The sequence below is a fragment of the Dendropsophus ebraccatus genome, chromosome 5, assembly GCF_027789765.1.
Source record: "Dendropsophus ebraccatus isolate aDenEbr1 chromosome 5, aDenEbr1.pat, whole genome shotgun sequence".
In the NCBI taxonomy this organism is placed as follows: Eukaryota; Metazoa; Chordata; class Amphibia; order Anura; family Hylidae; genus Dendropsophus; species Dendropsophus ebraccatus.
Window position 1 is genome coordinate 56,314,904 of NC_091458.1, and position 15,210 is coordinate 56,330,113.

General features: G+C 46.8%; 1 protein-coding gene across 1 annotated transcript in view; it reads right to left on the reverse strand.

Annotated features, from left to right (window-relative positions):
• LOC138792616 (gametocyte-specific factor 1-like) overlaps positions 1–15,210 on the reverse strand; it is a 55,348-nt gene that overhangs the window by 24,419 nt on the left and 15,719 nt on the right. The window contains exons 2-7 of the mRNA XM_069970247.1: positions 11,844–11,932; positions 10,889–11,018; positions 9,579–9,676; positions 8,580–8,706; positions 8,156–8,236; positions 7,018–7,075 (exon numbers count right to left, since the gene is read on the reverse strand). Coding sequence (XP_069826348.1) covers positions 7,018–7,075; positions 8,156–8,236; positions 8,580–8,706; positions 9,579–9,676; positions 10,889–11,018; positions 11,844–11,924 — 575 coding nt within the window. The 5' untranslated portion in view covers positions 11,925–11,932. The remainder of the gene's footprint in view (positions 1–7,017; positions 7,076–8,155; positions 8,237–8,579; positions 8,707–9,578; positions 9,677–10,888; positions 11,019–11,843; positions 11,933–15,210) is intronic.

Consider the following 15,210-nt stretch of genomic DNA (forward strand, 5'->3'; position numbering starts at 1 on the left):
CAGCATCCGTGGTTGACTTGCGGAAATGCACACAAATGCGCCGCACCTTGGTGAGCAAGTCAGCCAAATTGGGGTAGGTCTTAAGGAACCGCTGCACCACTAGGTTGAACACGTGGGCCAGGCATGGTACATGTGTGAGGCTGCCGAGTTGCAGAGCCGCCACCAGGTTCCACCCATTGTCACACACAACCATGCCTGGTTTGAGGCTCCGTGGCGCGAGCCAAAGATCTGTCTGCGCCGTGATGCCCTGCAACAGCTCCTGGGCCGTGTGCCTCTTGTCGCCTAAGCTCAGCAGTTTCAACACTGCCTGTTGGCGCTTACCCACCACAGTGCTGATGCAGCTAGCGCAACGAAATGGTGGCGACATGCTTGTGGAGGGTAATAGAGAGGAGGAGGAGGAAGAGGAGGTTAAAGAGGTATACAAATCATTAAGACCGCCACCGAGGTAGGCCCCGCAATTCTCGGTGTGGGCAGCACATGAGCGGAACCAGTGTCCAGGCCTCCACCAAGTTGACCCAATGTGCCGTCAGGGAGATATAGTGTCCCTGCCCGCCAGCACTTGTCCAAGTGTCCGTGGTTAGGTGGACCTTGTCACTGACTGTGTTGGTCAGGGCACGAATGATGTTATCTGACACGTGCTGGTGAAGGGCTGGGACGGCACACCGTGAAAAGTAGTGGCGGCTGGGGACAGAGTAACGAAGGACAGCCACAGCCATAAGGTTCCTAAAAGCCTCTGTCTCTACCGATAGGGCAGCATCTCCAAGCTCAGCAGTTTGCCTATGTGCACATTTAGGGCTTGTGCATGCAGGTGAGTGGCAGTGTATATGCGCTTCCGTTCAAAGGTCTGCTGCATGGACAGTTGAACGCTGTGCTTGGACACCTTGATGGAAGGTTTGGAGCATAGTGGAGGTGAAGGGGTGCGTGTAGGGTGGGAGGCGCTTGTGCCTGGGGCCTGGGCGGTGGGACTGACAGAGCCAGCACGTGACACACTGGAAGGAGCAGGGGTGCGACTTGCACTCACTGAACGGCCTTGGTTCCACTGAGTGGGGTGTTAAGCACTCATATGCCTGCGCATGCTGGTAGTGGTTAGGCTGTTAGTGGTGGCTCCCCTGCTGATCCTGGTGTGGCAAATGTTGCACACAACAGTCCGTCGGTCATCCGCACATTCTTTAAAAAACCTCCAGACTTGGGAACATCTAGGCCTGGTCACGGGAGTTTGACTCCGTGAAACAGTTGCTGATCTACTCGCTCTGCCCCTGCTTCTCCCTCTACCCACCCCTTTTCCTCTTCCAACCGGTCCTGCGGGTGAACTTCCCCTCAGAAGCACTGTCTTCACTAGGCTTATCCACCAAGCTCGGGTCAGTCACCTCTTCCTCATCCACCAGCTCTTCCTCCAATTCCTCACTCTGCTCCCCACTTTGAGTTACATCCATGACAACAACCTCACTGTCTGACAAACGGGTCTCATCGTCATCATCAGACATCTCTTCCAACCCAGCTTGCAAGTCCCCACTCTCATCACCCACTGACTGCATGAGCTGCATAATTTGGGCATCGGGACAGATCGACTGCTCCGGTTGCCAAGACTCAGGGAAGGGTCCAGAAAAGAGTTCCAGGGAGCATGGTGGTAGTGCTGGATCTGAATCCCTTCTTTCCCTGGATGGGCCAGGCTGTGGGGAAGGAGGCTGAGCTACTGGAGCAAGGGTTCCACTCCCTTGGGTAGCGTGGGTTGACTGCGTGGAAGACTGGGTGGTGCATCAGTTACTGGACACATTATCCGCTATCCACGTGATCACCTGTTCACGCTGCTGCGGTTTCAATTGTGGTGTACCCTGAGACCCTGTAATTTGCAAGAAGAAGTTAGGAAGTGAACGTCTACGGTGTGCCACTGCTCCCTCCTCAACTGGTGCTGCTGTGTCACCCTGCCCTGAACCACGGCCTCTGCCAACTGCATCGCCCCTTACCCCTGGGGTTCACCATTTTATGGACACTGCACAGTATGGAGCTTAGAGTTGCCTTGCGTAAGAAATACAGAAATCAGAAAATATACTAGTGGTCCCACTAGTTTTTGGGGGGCTATGGGATACAATCTGTTGGTGGCTCCTCCTATACACTCTGTGACAACCACTTTACACTGTGCAAGAAGTAGTGAACTTAGATATGGCTTGAGTAAGAAAGACAGAAATCTGGAAATATACTAGTGGTCCCACTAGTTTTTGGGGGCTGTGGGATACAATCTGGTGGTGGCTGCACCAATACACTCTGTGACACCCCCTTACAATGAGCAGTGAAGTTCTATGCAGGTGTACTACAAATCAGAGCAATACAATGTACTACAGCAGCACCACCAGCCACAAAATCATAAAAGAGTACTGAGCACTTCTTAGGGGTCTGTATGCAACACCTAATGTCCCCTTTCTGCCTGCAGCCGATCACCACAGTGTGCTGCTGAAATTGTGGTAGCTGCACTGCAAGTCCCAGCCAGCAGTCTGTGGTAATACAATTTAAAAAACGATTTGAAGCCCTTACAAGGGCTGTTTGGTTGTTTGGCTAGTATTCCCTGCCTACTGGAACGCTAATTTCCTCCCTAACGCTCTCCCTGACTAGCAGCAGCTCTGTCCCTAACCTCTTCCAGCATACGTCTGAAGCGAGCACTACCGGCCGCAATTTTTATATGGCAAGGTCATCTGATCTGGCCAACCAATCGCTGCTATCGACATGTATGGGTCCCACATGATCGCAGGATGTACCAAAGAGTCTCCTGCATGTTTATTGGCTGAGAAATAGCGGCCAAACTTACAGGAAACGGGTGATGAGATTTTCTCGAGTATCGCAAGATGCTTGTCCGAGTAGTGATGTCACGATACCAGAATTTTGAGTTCGATACCAATACTTGATTTTTTAGTTCGATACTCAATACCAGTTCGATACCTCGAAAAAAAATACACCCCCCCCTTATAAGATCAGCACCCTCCTCTCCTGACATCCTCTGTGCTGCTGTGACCTCCCCATAGATCAGCACACTCCTCTCCTGACATCCTCTGTGCTGTTGTGACGTCCCCTATAGATCAGCACACTCCTCTCCTGACATCCTCTGTGCTGCTGTGACCTCCCCATAGATCAGCACACTCCTCTCCTGACATCCTCTGTGCTGCTGTGACCTCCTCTATAGATCAGCACACTCCTTTCCTGACATCCTCTGTGCTGTTGTGACGTCCCCTATAGATCAGCACACTCCTCTCCTGACATCCTCTGTGCTGCTGTGACCTCCTCTATAGATCAGCACACTCCTTTCCTGACATCCTCTGTGCTGTTGTGACGTCCCCTATAGATCAGCACACTCCTCTCCTGACATCCTCTGTGCTGCTGTGACCTCCCCATAGATCAGCACACTCCTCTCCTGACATCCTCTGTGCTGCTGTGACCTCCCCATAGATCAGCACCCTCCTCTCCTGACATCCTCTGTGCTGCTGTGACCTCCCCATAGATCAGCACACTCCTCTCCTGACATCCTCTGTGCTGCTGTGACCTCCTCTATAGATCAGCACACTCCTTTCCTGACATCCTCTGTGCTGTTGTGACGTCCCCTATAGATCAGCACACTCCTCTCCTGACATCCTCTGTGCTGCTGTGACCTCCCCATAGATCAGCACACTCCTCTCCTGACATCCTCTGTGCTGCTGTGACCTCCTCTATAGATCAGCACACTCCTTTCCTGACATCCTCTGTGCTGCTGTGACTTCTCATAAGATCAGCACACTCCTTCCTCTCCTGACATCCTCTGTGCTGCTGTGACCTCCCCTATAGATCACCACCCTCCTCTCCTGACATCCTCTGTGCTGCTGGGACGCTGGGACCTCCCCTATAAGATCAGACCCCTCCTCTCCTGACATCCTCTGTGCTGCTGTGACCTCCTCTATCGATCAGCACACTCCTCTCCTGACATCCTCTGTGCTGCTGTGACCTCCCCTATCGATCAGCACACTCCTCTCCTGACATCCTCTGTGCTGCTGTGACCTCCCCTATAAGATCAGCACCCTCATCTCCTGACATCCTTTGTGCTGCTGTGACCTCTCCTATAAGATCAGCCCCCTCCTCTCTTGACATCCTCTGTGCTGCTGTGACCTCCCTATAAGATCAGCCCCCTCCTCTCCTGACATTCTCTGTGCTGCTGTGACGCTGTGACCTCCCCTATAAGATCAGCCCCCTCCTCTCCTGACATTCTCTGTGCTGCTGTGACGCTGTGACCTCCCCTATAAGATCAGCCCCCTCCTCTCCTGACATCCTCTGTGCTGCTGTGACCTCCCCTATAAGATCAGCCCCCTCCTCTCCTGACATCCTCTGTGCAGCAAGGGACCAAACATTGTGTTTATTGGGGACAGCATGGGGGGGGGGGGCAGTAGTGGGCGGATTGACGGGGGGGATCCAGGTTGGGTGAACAGTCCAGGGCCCAGGGTACATTTAATCCGCCACTGGGTACAGACTACAACCCCCACACTGCAGGGAGCTGGTGAAGGCTGCCAGGTCTGGACAGACAAGAGAGGGTTACTCTGCCTGGCAGGTCAGTTCCTGTCAGAGGGCAGGGGTTTAAGGGCAGGAATGTTAGGGGCACACTAGAGGGCAGGGATGTGGGGGGGGGGGCACACCAGAGGGCAGGGATGTGGGGGGCACACCAGAGGGCAGGGATGTGGGGGGGGGCACACCAGAGGGCAGGGATGTGGGGGGGGGGGCACACTAGAGGGCAGGGATGTGGGGGGGGGGGGCACACTAGAGGGCAGGGATGTGGGGGGGGGCACACTAGAGGGCAGGGATGTGGGGGGGGGCACACCAGAGGGCAGGGATGTGGGGGGCACACCAGAGGGCAGGGATGTGGGGGGCACACCAGAGGGCAGGGATGTGGGGGGGGGCACACCAGAGGGCAGGGATGTGGGGGGCACACCAGAGGGCAGGGATGTGGGGGGGGCACACCAGAGGGCAGGGATGTGGGGGGGGGGGGGCACACCAGAGGGCAGGGATGTGGGGGGGGGCACACCAGAGGGCAGGGATGTGGGGGGGGGCACACCAGAGGGCAGGGATGTGGGGGGGGCACACCAGAGGGCAGGGATGTGGGGGGGGCACACCAGAGGGCAGGGATGTGGGGGGCACACCAGAGGGCAGGGATGTGGGGGGGGGGGGGGGCACACCCGAGGGCAGGGATGGGGGGGGGGGGGGGGGGGGCACACTAGAGGGCAGGGATGTGGGGGGGGCACACAAGAGGGCAGGGATGTGGGGGGGGGGCACACTAGAGGGCAGGGATGTGGGGGGGGGGCACACTAGAGGGCAGGGATGTGGGGGGGGGCACACTAGAGGGCAGGGATGTGGGGGGGGGCACACTAGAGGGCAGGGATGTGGGGGGGGGGGCACACTAGAGGGCAGGGATGTGGGGGGGGGCACACCAGAGGGCAGGGATGTGGGGGGGGGGGGCACACCAGAGGGCAGGGATGGGGGGGGGGGGGCACACCAGAGGGCAGGGATGTGGGGGGGGGGGCACACCAGAGGGCAGGGATGTGGGGGGGGGCACACCAGAGGGCAGGGATGTTTGCAATGTCTGCACACATCCCCTGCTCTCACTTACTGCGGTACCACTCAAAGCATGAGGCTTGTCAAAGCAGAGGGGAGGGGGGATTTGTAAAGGGAGTTTAAGGTGGAACAGACAACCTGAACCTCGGCCAGCAGGAAGATTAACCTTTGCTGCTGGCCAAGATTCAGGCTGTCTGTTCCACCTTAAATTAGCTCCCTTTACAAATCCCCCCTCCCCTCAGCTCCGGGAAGCTCCCAGCTGTCAGGTCTCCGTTCCTCCATGCATATTCATGTGTGCACACTCAGGCCGGTCAGGAAGCGCAGCCACCGAGAGTGTGCACACATGAATATGCATAGGAACAGCGCCGCAGATGGACGGCTGCATGACAGGAGGGACAGGAGGCTGCGGTGTGACGGGCTGCGGGTCATTAGCAGCGGGGGTCTGTTACACATAGTAGCCGACCCCCACTGCTTCTGGAGAGGCTCAGGATGGGTCAGAGGCCGCTGTCAGTTGTGACAGCGGCATCTGCACAGTTATATAGCCGGCACTAGCGATCGCTGTGTGCCGGCTATAACTTCTCACTGCAGTGAGCGGAGGAAGGGGCGGGCGGAGGAGGAGGAAGTGACGCCAGGGGGCAGAGGGCAGCACACAGAGAACATGGCCGGCGCTTAGCTAGCCGCCGGCCATGTTCACTGCTCTATACTTTATATTAAGCTGCGTTATTAGGCAGCTTAATATAAAGTATCGATACCAGGAAATCCTGGTACCGAATCGTTTTTTGGCCCGAAATATCGATAGTAGTATCGATATTTCGGTGCATCGTGCATCCCTATGTCCGAGTAACGAGTACCCTAATACTCGAATGAGTACCAAGCTCGGATGAGCATGATCCCTCATCACTAATAGTTATGCATCTGTACACATATAAAAGTTAAATAATTTGCACAAACATATATTGTGACAAATAACACAAGAGTTGATATTCATCTTAAACATTCATCTTTGTCACTTTGTATTAAAGACAAGTAATGTATACAGTGGCAGCCAGTTAAGGGGCGGGTGATTTACATACTCGCAGCGGTCTGAAAGATCCACTGCGAGTATGTATTCACAAGGCGCTGCCAGGACATTATATTGTAGCGGATCTCGCTGCAAAACTCGTAGCGTGTGAAGCTGCGTTCACACCTCCATGATATACGGTCTGTAAGCTGACTGTATGTCACAGACTGAACTCTTACAGAAGCTCCGAAACAGTTAAAAGTTCCTTTCTACTGTATTGACTCAGCCATGTCAGTTCAGCAGTAAAGAATTTTAGCTGTTACAGAGCTATGAATTATGATGCCAGGAGTCCCGTAAGAGTTCAGTCTGTGATATACAGTCAGTTTATGGACCATATATCATAGACTTGTGGATGCAGCCTCAATCATTAACACACTCTAAGCCTTCTCATCACTTACCTAGGTCCTTGGTAAGAAGGTGTACCCCACACAAAAGTGCTTCTGTCATCCTGCACATCTGAGAGAAAGCAAGCATGTATTTTAATTTATAACTAAGTATATTGGCACAGAAGCTAAACATTTTATTAGAAATTTTTAAAAATAAGAAATAACTAAGTTAAGACAAGAAGCTAGTGAACATCAGAGAATGGATTGAGGATTTAAACATAAATATAGGCTATATATTAGGGTACATGAGAGGTTCTAAAGGACAAAATGCTAAGTTTTTACTTTTATCTACTTGGAGAAGTAAAGAAAACAGTCATAAACTACTCACACAAGTTAAGGATAGTTGGCTTGCAGGTGAAATTTATGGAAATTGTAAAAAGTTAAGCTTACAGGGACATTATAGCATGAAGGTAGGGGATTTAAGTAGAAGCATGCAGTGGTCTCCTCATCTAAGACAAATTATTGAAAGAAAAAGCAACAGTGGTGGATATAACCTAACAAAAATGTCAATGTCTCAGCTAGTCATGTCCCCTTGAGCATCAATTACAGCTTCACATTGATGTCTCTTGCAGTTCACAAATTCACTTAAAAGGGGTTATCCAGCGCTACAAAAACATGGCCACTTTTCCACCTACTGTTGTCTCCAGTTTAGGTACGGTTTGCAATTTAGCTCTATTTACTTCAATGGAAATGAGTTTCAAAACCCTACCCAAACTGGAGACAACAGTAGTGGGAAAGTGGCCATGTTTTTGTAGCGCTGGATAACCCCTTTAAAGTCTGCTGAGGCTTGGCCTCCCACTCTTTTTACTGGACTATTTTAAAGAGTTAATGTCAATAAAAATAACTTTTCACACATCAGACACGTCAAAAGTTATTGATCCCAGTGGGTCACACCCACTGTAATTAGGAGATATAGCTGAGGAGAGGACGCGTCAGCAGAGCGATCCACTCCCCAGCCAGCTGATAATTCTGACCAGACCTAAACAGTTTAAATTAGTAATTACGGAGATACCGCCAGGTAGTGAATGGCATGGCTGCCACGCTCTCACCCCGGATTTATCTTCTGATCCCAGCTGGTCTGATGACTTGTCATAAGATATATTTAGTGACAGGTACTCTTTAAGCAACATTAAAAAATTCTATTAAGTACCATTATCCCAGTTCTCATTAGATGGAGGAGCATTCCATCGACTTGGGCTCACATCTCTCTTGTACACGCTCTTTTCCTCAACTAAAACAGGGAATTTAATGTTACAAAAGCAATTAAAACTGTACTAAGACATCATATGCACAGAAACAGTCATAACACAAGGATCTACCAGGTAAAGAGTTCAAACTGGCTTACATGTTAAAAACCCATGTATGCGGCACCCAATTCGCTGTCATTAGCTAGGAGTCATGACTAAGGGCATCTAGGCCTAAAGCACATAGATGTTTGTATCCAGTGATTTATTAAATCTATGGAAATTTTGACAAAACATTTTACTGTGTTTAGGGATATATTCAGATTCAGGAAACTCTTCTAAGCTCTGATACTTTAAGGCACTAATTTTTGGCACCCACTAGCAGCTTACCAATGTCTTGTTCAATGCCACGTTTGTCATCGCATCTGGAAATGTGAAAACTAAGTTCTCCTCTAGGTACCATATGACGGGCATTAAATGGGCAGACAACAAACTGACTGGCAAGTTCTGTGTTATTCTAGAACAAATGAAAACACTTCATAATACGAAAACATATACAATAAAAAAAAAACACGCATTTCAGGTGCATTTATGTACCCTTAATAAAGGCTGTGAGTAAGCTCAGGGATATAGTACTATTCCTATTCCATCCCGTGCTGCCGATTTTTGATTATAAACTGTGTGAACAATACCTAAAGCTGGAAAATTTCCTTGGGCTGAAAAAACACTTTGCATTTTTTTTCAGACAAAGTAAAAAGATAGTTGCACTCACCAAAGTTGTCTTCTGAAGCTTTATTTTTCTTTATAACAAACTGGACATAGTGCGGACATAGAGTGAGCAGACGCTAGGTGAAAGGAGTGGCCTGTTGCAGCCGTACTCCGACTGAGACCAGCAAGTAGCTAGACCCATATTAATTATCTAGAGTGCCGCTATCTCTATGTTTATGCTTTGCATGCAGAAGCCAGATGTCAGCCAGGAGTCAATGTGGAAATAGGAAAAAATATCTACATGTTTTTGGTAATGGGGTTTATATTCGCCCTTTTTAGCTCTGTGGCAGTATTTCAAAATCACAGTATGCTATGGCATTCCAATTTTATCCTCAAACTGTGACTGACAGTCAGCTAAAAGCTGAGCACCAAGCACGGCCAAGGATGGGAGAGGGAGCGAGGATGTGTTCCAGCTTGCAGTAGCTCAATACACAGGAGAAGTAAAGCATTTTATAAGTTATGGAAGCACAGACAGACTCAGCAGTTTGCAACAAGAATATTTTTTTCTCCAAGACAAGACTGATGACTATTCCCAAAATACTTAGCAAATACAATTCATAAGGCTTCCCAGGGTCAAACCATACTGTAAAGTGTTTTACCATCTATACATAAAACACTTACCTTCCTGCACTTTATCAGGTGATAAGGAAAACGACAAGCTCTTACTTGATGGTTGGAATCATATGGACATTGTATTAGTCTATCAGGATGCTGTGGGCCTATAAAATAGAAAATAAAATTTACACAAAAAAATATGTTAAGTATACTGAATTATGTCAGTAGGTTCAACACCTCACTGTTAAACGGCTGAGGGGGTCACCTGTCAGGACAAGATATTGTTACTGTGCCATAGTAATCAAAGGACAGTGGGGCTACGGAGACCCAGTAGAGAATTTAAAGGTGAGCAGCTAATTTCTCAACACATCCATTCTATTCCATTCCCATTTCAAAAAGTTATCATCTACCTACAGGATAAGGGGAAACTAGCTGATCAGTGGGGGACTGAATATCTGGACCCCTACTGATCATGAGAATGGAGGTGAAATGTCTCCCAGAATAAGTTGTGCTTGGCAATGCTCTGAAGCCCCACGGAGTGCTGGCCATGCATATGTGGGGTGAGCCAATCCTTCCTTGGTCACTCTTGGGATCAGTAGCTGTCTCATCAGCTTGTTATCCCATACGCTAACACTAGCCACACGGTCCCTAACGCTTTACAGGTATAGCTTATACATTGATTATCTATATTACTGGCACTTGCACTGTGATATATGCTTTTTCCTGTATTTGAGAATTAATTTTTGCTGCTCCGCTATTGCCCTTTAAAGAGTACGGATACTGGAGCAGTGCTTTTTCCACCTCTAGCCCCGCTTTGTGTGTTAGAAGTTGCAAACCATCATTCATGTCATTTGGACATTTGTATTTTTATGTTTTTAAAGAATAAAGCTTTCAATTGTTTGTTATTTATTGTGTGGTTCAGCACTTTATTATTGTTGGTGTAGTTTATAGCTAGAACCCTTTCTCTTTTTGGCCACTGTGCCCTTGATACCAATATTTCTCTATGGTGTATTAATGTAAGCTCCTCTTAAATGATCTCTAATTACTATAATCTTAGTATATACTGGGAAATGTAGTCTGATAAAGTAACAAGACATGGAGCAGGCAGAAACCTGCATCAGAGGAGCGGGACTACTATACAACCACATGAAAAGTGTCAGGGGAGAACAAGCCTTTAAAAATGTACTGAAGTGGACCAAAGTCTCACCATCACTTTGTCTCCACTCCACTATCTTTACACAAAACAGTGTAGTCTGCAGTGCTATTCTTCCTGTCAAAAAGAGTCAGACCCATTATGTCAATGGGTTCCATCATGTTCATTCAAAACTGATTCTTTATGACTCGAGTAAGATCTCTCTGCAATACTAGTGACTTACCAAGCACGTTTTCTTGTTCTAAGTCCCTTTGGTCCTCCTCCTGTTGCATTTTAAGTGAAAGTGCTATCCATTTTGCCTTCTTCTTGGTGGGCTGCTGAGGACCTATCGGCTTATCTGTGACTTTATTGCTCTAAAATAAAATGTAGGATTTAGAAAGAAAAAAAAGAATTAAAAAAGAAGCTGAAATCAGAGCAAACATCTTGACCACATAATGTATTCTGAAGTGAAGACTTCTAAGTGAATCTATACCAGGTATAGAGCTGCAGATGAAGGTAGGTGCTAGAAGGATAACATTAACAATACCCATACCCATATTTACTCACTGACCTAACCTAATTGACAATTTTTTTTCTTCTTAGGAAAAATGCAAAATAAATAGCAACACCACATTCCAAGAGCATTGGATGTAACATTTTTATTTCTTTATGAATATGTGTGATTTTTTTGCAGGATGAACTAGTATTTTATATCTTATTTTTGTGGAGAGGGATTAAAAAAAAAAAAGTAATTTTTTTAATTTTTTTAATAACTTTTCAAACTGCAATGTACTTAATGCTTTTTTTTTTTTTTTACACTTTTGCAAAATAATTTATTCAGAAATGGTCTTCGTTTCTTCACTGTTTTTAATTTATTTTCTACTTCTAATATCAATTACTTTGATAAAATGCATTTGTATACTGACGGTTACACTGACAAACTATATACTGTAATAGGCTATGCCAGGGGTGGAGCTCGCAGTAGCAGAGAGGTGACCCCAAGCTTATGAATGCCTCCTCACAACCTTCCCATACATTATAAAATTTAGACGGATTTATGAACGGTACCCTGTGTCTCCTTGACCTAACAGATATCTAACAGTGTCATCAGTTTGAAATGTGCATTGCAGCTGATAGATTTAGGGAAGTGACACACAGAACAGCACAGACAATGGTTCCCTAGCAAGAATGAGCACTACCTGACAGGTCAAAAGGTGCATTCCCAGCTCGGTGCCATGGACTTTGTGCTCGGCATTATACGGACAAAGAACGTAATCCATGTTTTAATCTACAAAAAAAAGTTAACAAATGACAATTAAAACATGAGTATAAGATATGCAGTTGAGGATGTGTGGTTTTAACTAGATCAATACTAACACAAAAATCTTAAACCTGGAATAGCAGGTGCCACAAAATCTTTCAGACTGTAGCTTTTATGCAGATCTGCTAACCCCATCATCTGCTGTTAGGCATTTGATCAAACTTACCAGCAAAACACTTTTCAAAAAGTCTAAATGGGGTACTTGAACCTCAGGAGCTTATTATCCCCTATTTATAGGACTGAAATAAGCTGATCTCTGGAGTATCAACAATGGAGACACAATCATCCCCACAATAAATAGAGCGCTTACCATTCCTTTGGAGCCTAAACTCCATTGATCCTCTACAGGGCCTTTGAAAGGTCAGCATAAATCCACATGCTGCAGACCTTTTCCATGTATTGTTCATTCTACTTAGGTTTTGTCATGAATTTTTACAGTGGATATCACCACCGTCAACAAAGGGGGTGAAATTTACTCCAAACCAAATTCACATTTAGGCCAGTTTTACACGTACCACATGGAAGCAGATTTCATGCTGCATGTTCCACTGCGATGCTCTGTAGCGTCATTTCCTATTAATTTACATTTTCACAACGGCTTTTTATTTTACTTAAAGAGAACCAATCACCTAAAATTAACTGTCCCTATAATAAAAGATTATCTCTCCCTAAATCTATTCCTGAAGATACAGACTGCCTGTGCAGTATGTATCTTATGCTTTTACCTAATCCTGTAAAGCGGAGCAGTAAGGACGGGGGCGGCCATCTTGATGACGTCACAGTGGTGCGTTCCACTGGAACGCAAGGGACGTAATCAAGATGGCACCCGGCTTTACTGCACCGCTACAGAGGACTGGGTAAAGTATAAGATACAGACTGCAAAGGCAGTCTGTATCTTCATGTAGTTTATTTCTGAAGATACAGACTGCCTGTGCAGTCTGTATCTTATACTTTACCCAGTCCTCTGTAGCGGTTCAGCTAAGCCGGACGCCATCTTGATTACGTCCCTTGCGTTCCAGCGCTGGAACGCACCAGTGACGTCATCAAGATGGCCGCCGCCGCTGCCCTTACTGCTCCGCTATACAGGATTAGGTAAACGCATAAGATGCAGACTGCACAGGCAGTCTGTATCTTCAGGGACATACTAATAGGCCCAGTTAGAATAGACATACACAGTGATCTCGCGCTGTATAGCGCGGGATCACTGTGTATTTACAGAGCAACGGCAAAGGCTCATGGGAGCCCTTCCCGCCGGGAGTTTCCTGTCTCGCGCCGGCTCTTTTGAAACACGAGACAGGAAAAGAGAATGTGTATATTGTAAAATCACGGGCATAAAAGTACATAATTCCAATTACAAATATTAATAAAATATTAATTTACAGCTAATTAGCAAAAAAAAAAAATTTAAAATTTCGGCCATGATTGGTTCTCTTTAAAAAGAACCTATCACCTAAAAATCACTGTCCCTATTATTAAAGGTCCTCTCTCCCTAAGTCTATTCCTGAAGATACAGACTGCCTTTGCAGTCTGTATTTTATTCTTTACCTAATCCTCTTCTTCGGTGTAGTAATGCCGGGGCGCCGCCATCTTGATGACGTCACGCTGGAACGCACGTGCGTTCCAGCGTGACGTCATCAAGATGGCGGCGCCCCGGCATTACTGCACCGGAAAAAAGGAGTAGGTAAAGTATAAGATACAGACTGCAAATGCAGTCTGTATCTTTATGAAGTCTATTTATGAAGATACAGACTGCCTTTGCAGGCTGTATCTTATACTTTACCTAATCCACTTGTTCCGGTGGAGCAAGGCCGGTGCCGCCATCTTGATGACGTCACTTTGCGTTCCACCGCTGGAACGCAAGTGACGTATTCAAGATGGCGGCGGCCGGCCTTGCTGTACCGAACAAGAGGATGAGGTAAAGTATAAGATACAGACTGCAAAGGCAGTCTGTATCTTCATTTTGTCTATTTATGAAGATACAGACTGCCTTTGCAGTCTGTATCTTATACTTTACCCAATCCTCTTGTCCGCTGCCGGGCGCCGCCATCTTAATTTAGTCACTTGCGTTCCAGCGGTGGAACGCAAAGTGACGTCATCAATATGGCGGCGCCCCCGGCATTGCTGCCACTCTGCATGACGGGAGCTTCCTGTCTCGCGCCGGCTCTTTTGAAAAGAGCCGGCGCGAGACAGGAAAGTAAAGTGTGTATATCTCAAAAATACAGTTATAAAAATAATTAAGTGTATTTGCAAATATTAATAAAATTTAAATGTACAGCTAATTAGCAAAAAAAAAAAAATTTGAATTTCGGCCATGATTGGTTCTCTTTAACTCACCAGTGCCGGGCTAATACATTTCCTGGCCGCAATCCCACCTGCTTCTCTGGCTCTGACGTCCTGCTCAGCCAATCAGTGGCTTTGGCGGGACAGTGCACTGATTGGCTGAGCGGGAAATCAGGGAGTCAGAGAAGCAGGCAGGAGCGTGGACAGGTAATGTATTGGCCCGGCAGTGGTGAGTTAAATGAGCAGGGGCTACACAGCAGAATGAAAATTCACTGTGAGAATGTAGATTCATAGGAAATGACACTACAGCGTATGGCAGCGTGAAATCTGCTGCAATGCGGTATGTGGGAAACTGGCCTTAGGCTAAGTTCACCCATAGTATTTCCATCAGTATTTTGGTCAGTCTTTTTTCAACCAAAACCAGGAGTGGGTTGAAAACAATACATGTACAAATCTTCCCATTATAATGTCTGGCTGTTCCACTCCTGGTTTGGGCTAAAAATACTGATCAAAATACTGACAAAAGTACTGGCCAAAATACTATGTACTAGCCTTAACCCCTTAAGGACCGGGCCTAAAATGGCCTTAAGGACCGGAGCAAATTTTATGAATATGTGTCACTTTATTCATTAATAACTTCGGGATGCTTTTACCTATCCGGCTGATTCTGAGATTGTTTTCTCGTGACATATTGTACTTCACATTTCTTGTAAATTGGAGTCGATACTTATAACGAATCTTTATGAAAAAAACCAAAATAACGTGAAAAATTGTAAAAAAATTCATTTTTCCAACTTTAAACCTTTTCTGCTTATACAGAAAATGGTTATGCCACATAAATTATATATTAAATAGCATTAGCAACATGTCTACTTTATGTTGGCGGCATTTATTAAACTATATTTCATTTTTTTTAGACAATAGTAAGCGTAAAACATTAGCGGCAAATTTCCAAATTTTCAGTA